This window comes from Schistocerca nitens, chromosome 1 (assembly GCF_023898315.1).
Source record: "Schistocerca nitens isolate TAMUIC-IGC-003100 chromosome 1, iqSchNite1.1, whole genome shotgun sequence".
Classification (NCBI taxonomy): domain Eukaryota; kingdom Metazoa; phylum Arthropoda; class Insecta; order Orthoptera; family Acrididae; genus Schistocerca; species Schistocerca nitens.
Genome location: NC_064614.1, coordinates 1,236,880,975 through 1,236,897,320, shown reverse-complemented (window position 1 = coordinate 1,236,897,320; position 16,346 = coordinate 1,236,880,975). Strand labels below are relative to the sequence as shown.

General features: G+C 38.6%; 1 protein-coding gene across 1 annotated transcript in view; it reads left to right on the top strand.

The window, feature by feature from the left end:
* Positions 1-16,346, top strand: part of LOC126239761 (uncharacterized) — a 148,374-nt gene that overhangs the window by 30,041 nt on the left and 101,987 nt on the right. The window contains exons 3-4 of the mRNA XM_049947883.1: positions 6,355-6,501; positions 9,345-9,549. Coding sequence (XP_049803840.1) covers positions 6,355-6,501; positions 9,345-9,549 — 352 coding nt within the window. The remainder of the gene's footprint in view (positions 1-6,354; positions 6,502-9,344; positions 9,550-16,346) is intronic.

Here is a 16,346-nt window from a genome sequence, read left to right as displayed (position 1 = left end):
TTACAAGCAGCAGGTATTTTCTGTGATTTGTCAAAGACATTCGATTGTGTAAACCACAACATTCTTTTAAATAAATTAGAATTCTATGGTGTCACGGGCAGTGCTGCAAAATGGTTCAAGTCATACCTCGCTAACAGGAAACAAAGGGTGTCAGTGCAAGGGACTAGTGAATTAAGTCATCAGTCATCATCAGAATGGGAAGAAATTACATGTGGTGTCCCACAAGGATCCATCTTAGGGCCATTGCTTTTCCTTGTGTACATTAATGATCTCTCATCAGTTACACTGCCAGAAGCAGAGTTCATTTTGTTTGCAGATGACACAAGTATTGCAATAAATAGTATGTCGAGTGTAGTTCTAGAAAGATCTGCTAATGATATTTTCATGGATATTAATAAATGGTTTAAAGTCAACTCACTGACATTAAACTTCGAAAAGACTCACTATATGCAATTCAGAACCTGTAAGAGGTTTCCACCCAGCATATGCATAAAGTACGAAGAAGAACAGATAGAAGAGGTTGACAGTCTTAAATTCCTGGGATTACAACTTGATAATAAATTTAATTGGGAGGAGCACACCACAGAACTGCAGAAATGCCTTAACAAGTCTGTATTTGCAATTCGAGTGTTAGCAGACATACGCGACATAAAATTGAAAAAGCTTGCATACTTTGCCTACTTTCATTCCATAATGTCATATGGTATAATATTTTGGGGTAACTCTTCAAGTCAAACAAAAGTTTTCAGAGTCCAAAAGCGTGTAATACATATTATTTGTGGAGTAAATTCACGGACGTCTTGTAGAAACCTCTTCAAAGAACTGGGTATACTAACTACTGCCTCCCAGTATATGTACTCCTTAATGAAATTTGTCCTAAATAATATATCTTTTTTCCAACAAACAGCTCAGTTCATACATACAATACCAGGAACAAAAATGATCTGCACAAGGACTTAAAAGCACTTACTTTAGTTCAAAAAGGGGTCCACTACTCAGGAACACTCATCTTCAGTAATTTGCCAGCAAACATGAAAAATTTAGTTACAAATAAAGATCAGTTTAAAAGGAGCCTGACAGACTTACTAGTGGCCAACTCCTTCTACTCCATTGACGAATGATCTCCTCAACACGGATCTATGGAACGAAAAACTAATCTAATCTAAAAGGTATTTTAGATTCCTCCAGACAACAAAAGTGTTGGTCTGTGTAAGCCAACTGTAAAGGCCCTAAGGAGTCGAACAAAGATGATCAGTCTTCTCCTTCCCCAAGTCAAATATCATCTTCAATGGTGCGCCACATGAAAACCTCACCCGGCCGACCGACTGAAAACCTCCCCCAGCCAACCGACGTCCATTTTGCTGGTGCACACCACCTACTCTTTGTCTGCCATGGAATCCACGGGCTCGCCCAGGAAGAATGCCGCTGCCTCTGTAGACTTCATGGAACAGGATCCTCCAGCCACTGCACCCTGTAGTAGTGAGTCTTTGAAGGGCGGCACTAAGCAGCCACTGAGGTGACTACTTTCATTTGTTCCCTTCTCCACATTCTCCCTTATGACTCTTCTCCAATGGAACATTTGTGGTATTACATACAACATGGAGGAATTACGGATGCTCTTGGAATCACAACGTCCAATTGTTTTCTGCCTCCAAGAAACAAAATTGTGTTCTCTTGTGATCACTTGGATCTCTTGTGTTCCCTTCCAATCTGTTTTGACCTTCCTCCCTAGGATGGCATTCTATCTTACTGGGGGTAATGCGACTCATCCAGGATGAAGTCCATAGCTACATCATCGCATTGAAAACCCGGCTTCAAGTTGTTCCAGTCTGCATTTTCCGTCCTCACTTCGCCTTTTCACTTTGTAACATCTACATCCCTCCGTCATTCGCTGTCACCCCTTTTTGCAGCTCGATGACATTAACATCCGCCATCTTCCTTGGGGGCTCCTTGAGAAGCTGTCCGAGAGGTACCCTTTTGGCTGACCTTTTCAGTCAACTCAATCTCATCTCTGTCAATGCTGGATCACCTGTGTTCCTTTCAGACTCCACACACACACACACACACACACACACACACACACACACACACACACACACACACACCTATTCCCATTTTGGACGTCTCATTGTGCACTGCCCAGCGTGCCTGCCATTTCAAGTGGTCCATTCTCTCTGACACATACTTGAGCAACCATTTCCCATGCGCTGTCCATTTGCTGGCTCCTACCACACCTGTGTATAAACCCAACCCAATTGGCAGCTAAGACTGACTGGCAACTTTTGACAAAAAACGTTTCCCCAGTTGTAATGACCAGGTAGGGTACCTTATGAATGTTGTCCTTACTGCTGCAGAATGTTCCATACCTCACACTTCTCGTTTACCATGCTGTGTCCTGGTCCCCTGGTGGACTGAAGCGTGCCACAACGTGATTCAGGTGCGGAGACATACTCTCCACATTTTTAATCGTCATCCTATGATGGTGAACTGTATTCGTTGCAAACAGTTGCAAGCACAGTGTCATCGCATTCCTCAGGATAGCAAAAAAGCTAGCTGGATTTCATTTACTAGTTCTTTTAACTCTTTCTCTCCTTCTTCCGTCATGTGGGACAATCTCCGTCGGCTCTCTGGGACAAATGTCCATTCTCCAATTTCCAGCATAACTGTAGCAGATGATGTCACTGTCGACCCAGTTCTTATCTCCAACACCTAGGACTGTTATTTTGTGGAGATTTCAAGCTCCACCCACCTTCCCTCCTCAGACACAAGTGGAGGAGGTTTGGGTGATGTCCTTCTCCTCTGAGAATCGTGAATGCTACAGTGCTGTTTTTACTGTGAGGAAGCTAGACCATACCCTAATTTCATACCAATCCCAATCTTCCACAAACAACTGGGCGATGTTCACATTCAGATATACCTTTCCGTTTTCTAATTTGTACATACAATCGCATTTGGGGATCAGACCAACCTCCTCTGTTTACACTGATCCCTTGTCTGTTCAAAACTGGACTATGGGTGTTTAGTTTATTCCTCTGCCCGTCCATCCATTTTGTGCCGTCTTAACACAATCCACCATTGTGGAGAACATTTGGTCACTGGCACCTTTTACACTAGCCTGGTTGAGAGTCTCTGTGCAGAAGCTACTGAGCTACCACTTGTCATGATGTCCTCCTCAGCAGAAACTCATGTCGTGTGTCTGCCATGCCCAGCCACCCGTCCTATGCCCTCTTTATATATGACTCCCATGACCGCCAGTTTGGAGTGCACCCTTCTTCTCTGTCACCTCTTGGAGTTCACTTTCGGCTACTGCTCCAGCAGCTTAACTTCATGCTACCTGTCATATTCCCAGCGGGTGTGAACCCTTCACCAGCTTGGCTTCGTATGGCGGCCCGTGTTCATCTTGGACTTCATTCACTTCCCAAGGACACTACTCCAGATTTGATCTATTGCCTTAGGTTTTTTGACCTTCGCACGCAACTGAGTGATAACACCTTCATGATTGGCTATGGTGTCGGGTGTTTGCTCGCTATTGGCACCAACTATTTTTAGTACTGGCTTCTAGAACACTGCTCGATTTTTACAGCAAAACTCTTCACCCTCTATCAGGCCCGCCAGTACGTCTGATGACACATGCTCCTTAATTGTGTCATATGCTCTGATTCTCTCTGTGCTCTTCAGAGCCTCTGTGTGCTGTACACAGTACATCCTGTAGTGCAATGGGTCCAGGAAAGCTTCCTCTTGCTCACTGCTGAGGGAGCCTGCGTGATGTTCATGTGGCTTCCTCATCACTTCAGTCTGACAGGAAATGAGGCTGCTGATGCTGCTGCCAGAGCTGTAGTCATCCTATCTAGGCCTACTTGCTCTTCCATTCTTTTGGTTGATCTCTGTGTTGCTGTCTGTTGGCGGATGGTGTCACTTTGGCATCACCACTGGTCTTCTCTTCACAGGAACAAGCTCCAGGGAGTTAAACCTCTCACCCAGCGGCATGGCCAACCTCCCTTGGCCCTCTCATAGCAAGGTTATAGTTTGCATACTGGCCCCTATTAGCCTTGCCATTTGGCATGTAGCTATCTCCCACCCCCTTCTTCTCATTGTTATCCACCTTTGATGGATTGCCATTTCCTGACCCAATGTCCTTTTTTTAAAAAACTACTTACTTTCCAGTGTATGTTTGCCATCCGAGTTATTGGCCGTTTTAGCAAATGACGCATGGGCTGTTTATCCATCATAGCAGTATGGCGAAGGACATTTAATCTTTGGTTTGGGAGCTCTGCTGCCTCTATGGTGTTTTTTGTGGACCTTTCTCCAAGGCTAAGCCCTTGTTTTTAGCTATCTTTCCTTCTATCGATTGGGCTTAACATATAGTTGCTTTTGACTTTTTTTTTTTACTTCTTGATGTTCTGATGTTATGACATGGGCAGATACGACCTCAGTTGTCAAAATCTGTCTCGCACAGACTCTGGAGGCATAAAATTGGTGCATGATTGAAATACTGGATTTTCAGTCTGTCGCACACTTTTCTTTAAGGGGCTCCGGAACGCCCTATACTTGCAGTGTTAAAATAACGCTTATAAATTACATCTTTCCTCACAAAGTATTTGAGGTAGGAAGTTGAACTTTTTACAGATTATTTATTGGAATATGGGCTACAACTTAACACAGGGATTTTACAAAATTTTAGTTCAGTTATTAAAGATGATTTTTTTTTTCAATTGTAATGAAAATTCACAACATTTTTTTGCCATTTTTTATTTATATATTCAAAAATATAAAGTTTTTATGAAAAAGGCTGTGTTAAATTATGCAGAAGGTACTGTGTAACATTTACTGAAAGTTTGAAACAAATATGTTTGGAAGATCCTTAGAAAACATGTAATTAGTATGAGAAAATAAAAGTTTTGGGAATCGAGCGACAAAGATTGGATTAACTTTTTAGTGCATTCCAGGTCCATAGGATGGATTATCTTCATCCTCTGCAAACTCCTCCTCCAGCTTCCTCTTGTTCCTCCTCCTGTTTACTCTTGCTTGTATTTCTAGACTCTTTACAGCCCTGTCTGCAGCCCGAAGGCGTTCCTTGTCTAAAGCAAGCATCGCTCGTACCATGTTAGAACCTATCTTCATTCCCATCTTTCTAAATACCTTGCACCTTACAATGTTGCCATCATTGAAAGTCGCAACAGCATCATACACACCAAAGTGAAGTGTTTCTATTCCAACAAATACAGTCTTGGGGATTCTCGACCATATAACACTATTTACACTTTCATTGGGGTTTTGAGTTTTTCTTCCGTGAATACACTTTTTCAACAGATCAGGTGCTGCTAAGTCTCTGAAAATAGGTTTTATCACCTCCATTATTGCATGAGGCAGACTATGCTTATGAGTGTACATTTCACCAGTTAGCAATCCTTTGTTATATTTACACCAACTGTCTTCTTCTTTGGGACACAAGCTATGTTGGGGATTTTCATCGTCTTTATTGTTTACAGTAATAACACATACCTTTGGCTTTCCAACATTTCTCCTTTTCTTAAAAACCTTCAGAGGATTTCTAATAACTTTACTTTTACTCATTATTATACTTCAACAAAACAGAGACTCAAGAAACAGAATTAATTACGAATATTTTCGAGATAACGACAGAGTAAATAAACATGAAACAATCGACAATCACAACAGCGATATATATTGAACCATCACAGGTTAGCCACAACACATACTTTATCTCACATCACTAAAATGTACCTGATGAACACGAACGTTAATAATAACACCATTTGACAGCAGTTTAACAGCGCCACAGTGGGTCACGCCCATGTAGAACACATTTCAAAAAAAATTTAAAAATAGTTGTAGTCTTCGGAATTGAATAAATTATATATCTATTAAAAGGTAATAGTCTGCAGATTCAGAAAACGCAAAAAAGTAAAAATTGAACTTTTCATGATTTTGAGCCTTTCCGGAGCCCCATAAAAAAGTGGGAAAATTAAAGTGAAATGAGAGTATTGGTATATGCCTATAGTGTGATATTGTCATTTATTTCTTTGTCTATTGTTTCTTTTTCAGAAAAGTGTTCACACACACACACTCACACACACACCCACACACACATATGTACTTTTATGGGAAGGAGCCACATGCAAACTACGGACCAATCAGTCAGATGATGTACTTTGTAAATTATTCCAGGGCAATGCTATAATGTTGAGTCATTATCAGAACAGTTGGTGCTGACTTCTATGTGACATGAGCTGAATAACTGTCACCTTGACCTTAAGTAAAGAAATTTGTTATATTTCTTCATATAACATTTTTATGGTTATAAACGAATTTTTTAAAATTTTTATGTTGTAGGAAATTGTGGTTCAGCGTTTGTGACAGTTTCTGTATCACATTATGGATCATCAGAATTTGAAACACTTCTGCCATCATCAGTTTTAATGGATCGACAACAGACTAAAAGTGGGTCAGGAAAAACATCTGTGCTGATGTTTTCAAGAGGTTTGTGAATTGATAAACTTTAATTATTTAAATTCTCTGTTTGCCAAGAAAATATACTACTGTGAATTTGTAATAATAGCACCTTTAGGTTTGTGTGACAATATTTGTGTACATTTATACTTCAAATCAGATGCAAGATGTATGACAGAATGTATACTATCACGTAGTACGAGATTTGCCTATGTGCTCTCCTGATGATGAAGAGATTGAAACAGCATATTAGGAAATAAAATAAATTGTTCAGATTGTTATGGGAGGAAAAACATAATTGTGGTTGGGGACTTAAATTCATTTGTAGGAAAAGTAAGAGAAGGAAAAATAGTGGGAGAACATGGAGTGTGGGAAAGCAATGGAAGGGGAAACCACATGGTAGAATTTGGCACATAGCATAATTCAGTCCTTGCTGATACATAATTTAAAAATCGTGAAAGAACGTTGAATATGTGGAAGATCCCCAGAGACACGGGAATATTAAGACAGAGATTTCAAAACTAGTTTTTAATTTGCAAAACTTTTCCATGGGAGAAAGGGACCATGACCATAGTTTATTTTTTATTAACTATAGATTAAAATTGAGTAATTGCAGGAAGGGAAGAAATTAAGGAGATGTGACCTCTATAAATTGAAAGAATCAGAGGTTGAGTTTCAATGGACGCATTAGGTAACGTCTGACTGAAACAGGCTTTTGAGAATGTTAACTAGATTACACTCTTTGAAATTCTTAAGATAGCAGGGACAAAACACAGAATGCAAAATGTTATTAGTGGATTTGAAAGGGAAGCAGTAGTTGAGAAGGGAATGGGACAGGGTTGTAGCCTATCCGCAGTGTTGTCGGCATGTACATTGAGCAAGCAGTAAAACAAGTGAAAGAGAAATTTGGAATTGGAATTAAAATTCAGGGAGAAGCAATGAAGACTTTGAGGTTTGCGAATGACTTTGTAATTCTCCCTGTGATGGGAAAGGACTTGGAAGATCAGTCGAATGAAATTGAAAACCTCTTGAAAAGTGGTTGTAACATGAATATTAACAAAATTGAAATGAGGGTAATGAAATTTTATGAAATTAAATGAGATTATGCTGAGGGAGCTAGATTAAAAACCGAGATACTGAAAGTGGTAGATAAGTTTTGCTATTTGGGCAGCACAGTGACTGATTGATGTTGCTCAAAGTAGAGATAACATAAGATGTGAGCTGACAATAGCAATAAAAATATTTCTGAAAGAGAAATATTTGTTGACACTGAATACGTATTTATTTTCTGAAGATACATGAATGGAGTATAGCATTGTACTGAAGCAAAGCGTGGATGACAATACATACCCACAAGAAGAGATTAGACGCTTTTGAAATGTAGCGCTGCAGAAGAAAGCTGAAGCTTAAGTGGGTGGATTGTGTAGAAGATTAGATGGGTGGTACTGAATTGCTTTGAGGTGGAAACAAATTTATGTTACCACTTGACTAAAAGAAGAGGTTGGTTAACAGGAAACATCCTGAGGTGTCAAGTAATGGTCAGTTTATTAGTGGAAGGAAGCGATAGAGGGTGGAGGGAGATATTGTAGGAAGAGACTAAGGCTTCAACACAGTAAGCAGGTTCAAATGGATGTAGTTTGTGGTTATATAGAGATGAAGAGGCTTGCACAGCATAGAGTAGCATAGAGAGCTGCATCAAACCAGTCTTTTGAGAAAAGGCCCAACAGTGACATAATAAGTACTTGTTAACTATGTATACATATTTTTTTAACATGATAACAACACGTGTCTTAATCTGGCTCACTTCAAAGTTTTTAATTTAATATTGTGCCTTAAAATCTGTTGTAAAGCCATTATATTCCACAGACAATCCATGTGCTGGCTTTTTATTTAAATTATGTGGAACACATAAATAATTTTTTTCTGTCTTCAAATTGGTTTAGTGTAAAGGAGTGATTATTTCCCATATAATTTGTTTGTTTGAAAATGTGAGTAAAATCTACAAAAAATACTTGCTTTCAAATTAAGTTGTTTCTATACCTAATTTTCTGCAATTTCATTATTGATTTCCCTCTAATGGGTCTCCCGTTTTTGGCTACCACTTTTGCTTAAGGCTGTTTACTCCAAACCTTTCATGTCTCTTTTTCCAGATAAAGGAACATAAAATTCAAAATACAAATATTTTTGTGATCTTTTGTTGATGTGTAGACCTAAATTTGCAGCTTGATGATAAGTAGAAATTTTTCTATGACTGCAGCATACACATACAGATTCATTGTCCTGCTACCAAACATTAAAGAAAAAAGTCAACACATTTTATGCCTGTTGGAAACCCTTTGGGTCACATCATTTAAAACTACCTTCTCTTAACCAATTTTCTAGGTTTACTATTTATGTACCTGTTGATTGATCAATGCCTCAAAGATACAGTAGTATTTACCTTTATTCCTTTGGTTATTGGTATTCAATCCAGAACTTTTCATTGTCAATTTAAAAAGGAAGAAAAGACATGCATAATGTTAGCAAGACATCTTGATTTAGACAGAGAAATGGGCATGAATTTCCACAAGTATTGAAGGTAAATTACTCATCTTAGATCAACAGCAATGCATTTGGGACAGCTTTTTAGCTGGATGGAAGAAACAAATAAAACAACAAATTTACCTTCATTATCTTTGATATACACAGTCTTGTTTATAACTTAATTTGAAAAAGTCAGTTGGTGAAAGTCTGTTAAATCTTTTGAAGTTGATGTTAATCACAATGCAATACCTTGTATTCCCATTAGCAAGACAGTTTTATTTATTTAAAAATTTCATCTAGCTTTAGCATCAGTGTATTCATTACTACCCAATGTGTCTTTTATTTTACAGATAAGTTCTGTGAAAATGTGAGAGAAAAGAAATGGGGTATCATAAAAATTACTTGTACACAACCATTTGATACTCATGTTCCATTTGGTTTGAGTTTTATCCACATAATAACATTTGAAAAAGATACTGTCTTTGCTGATACGAGTGGAAAAGAAAACAGGATTATGGCAAAAAGGAACATGTACAATAAAGCAAGCATTTCCAGGTATTTTTTTTTTGTCATGTATATTATTTTAGTTTGCACATTCAGTTGCTTCAAACTTTCTCAACTTCTCTGTTTAACACATGAGGAATCTTTGATTTATTGCACTATTTCTTATTTGTTGCAGTTTAACGTGTGTTGTGAGGCAGTATAATTAAAATGACGTGTCTCGTTGACTTTTGTAATAGTGATTCATATTTTGCAATAAATGCTCTTTAGTGTTTTGGTGTACTGCACTTGATAACTTGGAGCACAAATCAAGTCACTTGCATTGATTGCCAATGAATTTTATCGTACTGTTTATCTTTCTCTGAAGATAGCAACAGGGTCTATTTGGAATTCTCCTTTTGTTATGTTGGATGATCATTATAATGGGGTATGGGGAGGAGAAGCTTCTTATAAATTAATGGCGGTGGTGGAGGGGATCCTCATCAATGAAGTTGTGGGGGGGGGGGGGGAGGCATACCATGGTAATGACTCTTTTTTTCCTCTAAGTTGACCTACACACCAGCCATAAGCAGTAGTTTAACAGTTTTTAAATATTGATAATTTGTATGGATTAATATTCATATAATTAACACACTTTGAGATATTAAGTATTTTAAAATTTGTTATTTCCAAAACTCAGTAAAATTCAGTTTCAATGTTTGGTTAAAAATGCAGAATTTTGTGAGATATTATGAAATTGCTTGAGATTTCCCCAATTTTGTCAGGTAAAATGTAAGTCACTGAGAATTCTAGCTTTTGCCGAATAATCGTCACCCTTTGTTAGTATTTATGTGATGAAAGTATCAACAAAAATAATTGGTTTTTGAAAACACAGTGTAATTGGATAGTTTAAAAAAATCTGCACACCGAGCAGCAGCAGGAGAACACAAGTATAAAAGACATTATTCTTATGCAAGCTTTTGGAGCTAGCGGCTCCTTCTTCTGGCAGAAAGGTTGAAGGGGAAAGAAGACAGGTGAAGGAAAAGGGCTGGTGAGGTTTAGAAAAAGGGGTAGAGCTCAGAGAAGTCACCCAGAACCTCGGATTAGGGGAGACTTACCAGACACCAGCACTCTATTGGAGCACAAGAGTGTGTGTGAGAGAGAGAGAGAGAGAGAGAGAGAGAGAGAGAGATTGTACAATTCAACGAATCATTTTCCATTATTTGTTGGTCTTTTTATGTGCTGATTTAGTGCCCTACAATATTCCTATACTTTGTTTCCCATCCAACTTGTACATTGTAATCATGCAGTAAGATCCCTATGTAGTATTTCAGGATTTCCACCATTCTGGTACCCACTATTTTCCAGAAATTGTCTGCCTTTTCAGAATTCTTGTGATTTTTGTCATTTGTTGGGTATTGTATGTGTCAGTAGGATAAGATGAGTGAGTGAGTAACCATATAGGTTATAACTGGAGGATTTGTTAGGTAAAATGCTTGATATAATTCATGATACAGGATGGATGAGGTGCACCTAGGAAAGTTGACCAGGCCATTAATGACTAGCAAGAGCCATCACATCAGGTTGGAAGCTGCAGGCAGAGAGTGAGTCCCTTCTGAACCAACTTTGTGCTCATACCCCCAGGAATTCACATGTCTGTCTTTCCATACTCCTCATTGGTTGCTATAGACGATACTTGTAGAGCGGTAGTTTCTAGCTTGTGTGAACTATTTTAGGCCTGCAATATTCAACAATTCCAAGTCGTGGGAATGGTCCTGCAAGCATAAGCAAACACCGATCTTGAGCGAAGGGAAAGTTAATAATTTAAATCTCACTAAAAGGCACTTGAACTCTCCAAATAAGTGATCGCCTGCATGGCATGTACATTAATAAAATTATTAATTTTGTTTCTACAGCACACAGAGTCTGTCGTCTATTGGTTCAAGATTTGAGATTTTGATATTGGCAGCAGAGGATGTGTCAAGGAATGGAATGCTCTGCATTGCTCTCTTTTTTGATTTGTTCTGAAAGAAGCAATATCCATCTGATTCAGAAATGTTGTTCGAAGCAGGTTTCTTGCAATGGTTTTACTAGAATTTTATATTCTTCTGAGCATTAATCAATTGTTTCATCTTGTCAGATTGTATTAATGAGTTTATGAGTACAGTTCCTAAGAAAGTCCTTGAATTGGGTTTAAATTTGTGAGACCTTTTGGGATTTACAAGATGTTCTGACTCACCATTAACATGGTGTCACATCTTCCCCAGAATCCAAATTGAATGCTTGCTTGGATCTTTGGTGATACTGCATACAGGGCTGAGCTAGAATTACCTCATTTTGCCTGAGTGTCTGGAAAGGGGTACTTAACAGTCAAATGGTTGATTTGGCCAACAACAATGTAGAGTGTCGGAGACTATGGGGTCAACTTAAAAAAAAACCTCGGTTAGTGGTGAGGAGGTAGTGTTGAATTGATCCTACAGTGCAATCTTTTGTGCCTGGTAGTGGCATCCTTACTGAGTCTTTTATGCATTAGATCATGGTCCAAGGCATATTTTTGTGTTTAATGTTTCATCTCATAATACTGGAGACCCCATCAAGGCTATAAAGATAGAAGTTTCAAACTTAAAAAGCCTCAGCAAGCTGAACTGTTTGCACGTATTCACACAGTTGGGAGATTGTGACATCATCAGATCACAGCTTGAAATTTCGGAGTTGGGCTGTCGTGTTGTGTTATGGAGTTTGTAGTGGAGCTTTATTTTCATTAGCTTTATTTTGCACTAAGGCCCACCACTTGTCCAACTTCAATCCTTATTCTATTATATTAAAGTTGTTTTTCTGCTTTTTGAATTTCCACGGCTTCTCTGTACTCCCTAGCTTAATAATTATCAGATCTTGATAAGATCGTAGTATTGGAGAAACGAATTTGGTGGTTCCCTGGTCCCCTATGCACGATCTGCTACTACTGATCTATCTGTGTTTTCCAGATGACATTTGCTCTTGTGTTCCTTGAGCTGGCTGTTAATGCTTTTCTTTTACTCTAGATCTCATTTGCAAGGGTTTTTATGTATTTCAGCTGTGGCAGGCAGTGGGTGTGGGTCTTTTGCTGTGTTCAAATATTCACGCACCTTTCTTGTTGGTTTAAGTACTGTGTTAATACTGTTTCTTCTTAGTACTCAGCTGATGTGATCTGTGACTGCTTCTAGAAATGAAAGCTAAAGTTTCCTAGTTGTTGGTTCTGTATCACCAGAAATTCTAGATCTTTTAGGATGTAGTTTCCTATTTATGTCTTTGTCAGAGTACCTTTTTTTTCTGAAAGTAGTTCCTAAATGATTCAGCTATTCCTCAAAATATTGTTATTCACATATGCTTTTAGCCTGGTCCACCAATTGATTTGATCACTACCGTATTTACTCGACTCTAAGCCGCACCTGAAAAATGAGGCTCGAAATCAAGGAAAAAATATTTTCCCGGCTCTAAGCCGCACCTGAAATTTGAGACTCGAGATTCGAGGGGGAGAAAGTTTTAGGCCGCACCTCCAAATTGAAACAATGTTGGTCCATTGTAATATGAGACACAATTTAGGTTGAATGAATGACGATACAGCTACAGTAGTTTGGTTTGAGTCGTAAGCTTAGCAGTTAAACTATCGAGGTAGCCATTGCTATGCGTCAGGCGCTCCGTCCGTATTTATACGGGTACCCTTCCTTTTTCACGTGCTTAGTCTGGTTTGAATTGATTGCTTATTTTTCTTTGATATGATAAGTGCCGTTCTCTTTGTTATAGGTGTTTACGTCACTCTAAGCTAAAAATGTATTACTATACTGTGTCGTGCATTGTTTGTTGCATTCTGTGCCGCTCGCGGCATGGCTTGCTTTTGTGCACGCTACCGCCGCTTACAATTAAAAGAAAAAAAAAGAGAGAGGAATCGTCTCATTAGCGAAACAATGGCAAGAGACTGCTATTTGTTGTTACTTACACTGCTGCTTTCTTTGATAATGATCAACAAGAACCAAATAATAGAATGCATATGATAGAAGATGTTCTGAATGAGAGTTTAGCGAAAATTTTTCTCCGTTTGAAAATCTTTGCAGACACCTCTTTAGTACATTACATTCTGCACAGAAATTATTCATCCTAGATTTAAAAATCTAGTCAATTGCCTTGCTTCATTTCTGACTGCATCACTATTAGGCACAAGAATAATACGAATATAAACATGACATGATATGTATATTCTTCCGCGTTTGCTGTTGTCTCACTCTAGTTTCGTAGTTTATTAGGCAGACAGTTTTTAAATGAGATAGCAGCAAACTTGAAAGAATACATGACAAAATGTTTATATTCGTATTATTTTTATGGTGAAGAGAATATTGCATGTGATTCACAACTCATAAAAGTTCCTGTTAGCAACCATCTCTTCTCACAGGTAAGAAAAAATTCAGAACATAGAGTTGGCCATATTGACAAACATCCCAAACAGTCTTGCCAGCCGGATTTTCGTAGTACATTGAAATGCTGCTAAATTCAAAGATGAACGATACTTAATTTGTATTTACTTCGTTGGATAATGTATGAAAATTCAGTGGTCGAAACTCGGGGCGGAGAAAAAAAGCTCGTCTTCCACCCTTTTTTTTTTTTACCGACGCAGAGGTTTTGGCGCCAGTATTTATCTTTATGCCCGCAAAGCATGCCTGTGTAGCACTACATATATTCGACGGTAGAAGTTAGTTGTGGCGGCACCTACCAACATTTTTCAGAACTTCCGCTTACGTTGCACTCAATTCTAAGCCGCAGGCGGTTTTTTGGATTACAAAAACCAGAAAAAAAAGTGCGGCTTAGATTCGAGTAAATACGGTACTCTTTCCACTTGGGATGGTGATGTCACAGCCAGCCGCTGTGGCCGAGCAGTTCTAGGCGCTTCAGTCTGGAACCGCGTGACCACTATGATCACAGGTTCGAATTCTGCCTCGGGCATGGATGTGTGTGATGTCTTTAGGTTAGTTAGGTTTAAGTAGTTTTAAGTTCTAGGGGACTAATGACCTCAGATGTTAAGTCCAATAGTGCTCAGAGCCATTTGAACCATTTATGATATCACAGTTGGAAGGTATTCTAGCAAATGATGTGGTAAATCTTTTTGAACATTATCTAACATCAGTTTACTTTCAGTGGGACAGCAGATTGTATGATCAAGCTGATGATATGGCTATGTGGAGCCTAGTCAGTGCAGCTGTACAGAAAAATTTGGAGAAACAGTCCTTCAGATGGTCAGGAAGAAACCCTGTTGCTAGATTCAGTGTGTTGACGATTCTTTCATTATATGACCTCTTGGAGAAAAAGAACACTCTGAAATTCTAAATTTTCTGAGTGAAGTTAATTCCAGTGTAGAGTTTACTATGGAAAAAGAGAAAGAAAGTCATATTTACTTTTTATGTGTTGTACATGTCAGGATGTGCCTGAGGTGGAAGTGGGGTCTAAAAAAGAACAAGTTTAATTTTTCAACTCCGGTCGGCAAACTGCCTCCTGTTTATTGAAAAAAAACTTTTACTGATTACCTAGCCGGGATACATTAATGTGAGTTTAGCGGCCCTAAGGCGCAAACAGATTGAGCCGGGGCTCGAGAAGTGCACGGCGTCAACCGCCAATGCGTCTGATCTCGTCGGGGGCCTGTCAGTAAAACAGAGCGACCCACACGCCTCGTTCGTGCAGCTCGGCGTGGTGGGTGCTCACACGTGATCTCCTGGACCTTTCTGATTGGCTGCTGTAGGAGCTCTGCCTAGGCAAGCGACGCTTCCCTAAGCGTCACCCCGTCAGCAGAAAGGTTGTTTGTTCGTCAAGCAGGTGAACAAGCCGTGGGATAGCGGCACATACTGGAAAAATCTGATGTGTCACCAACCCTGGGCCCGTGCACGGCTTTGTGAAGATACATTGCCATACATAGCTAACGCATTTAGAAAAAAAATTCCCTTTTCTTTTATTGAAAATAAAGGACTCCCGTACTCAATCTGTCTGCACCTGTACATCTCCTTCCCCTTCTGCGGGAGCGAGGTTTTATGGTGAAAATAAGTTGTTGCTCATTGATAAAAGAAAACAATTTGCTCCCTTGGTCGGGTGTGCTAATATCTGCAAAAATGGGGGTGGGGTGAATCGTAAGTTTTACAAAAACATCTATGTATACTGGAGTGGCTTTACAACAACATACAAAGAAAGTCCCTTTTTTTAAAAAAACGATATTATACAGGAAGATTGTTGATCAAAATCATAAAACATTTGGAGACATTGATCTTATCACACATAATTCAATATGATAATTTCCCATCATCATTACTGTATCAGAATGCAAATCTTAGCACAAAAAGTTAAAAGTATGTCAAAAGTTTCACAACATTGGAATGAAGTATTACAGATTCTGTTACTCATATATAGTCGCAACGCTAAACTCGGTGTTGCATAAGTGTAGATGCTGGCCGAACTGATTCAGCACTGGTCTTTTGAAGGTTACAGGTGCCTCTAGAAAAGTGTAATTGTTTGTGTTGTTTGGCAAACGTTAAACTCGTTGCTACATAGTGGAATCAGTTTCAGAATATAAACTAAAATATGAAAGTAGTAATTGTAACAAATTAGTTAACTCTACCAAATAAAAGTATTCAAAGTAAATAATGAGATAAAACATTGAAATTCTCAAACTGTGAGGTAGATTCTATAGTCAATAGTTTCAAAATAATAATTAAAGACTTATTGAAACTCTGACAACCTAAAAGATTGCATCATATACAGATAATAGAAAGTTAAAACATGTTCATAATGTAATATAAAAGGCATTTGCTTCTGTGTAGGGACACTGATTGCAGTTGGTTAATCACAAAGTTCTAACT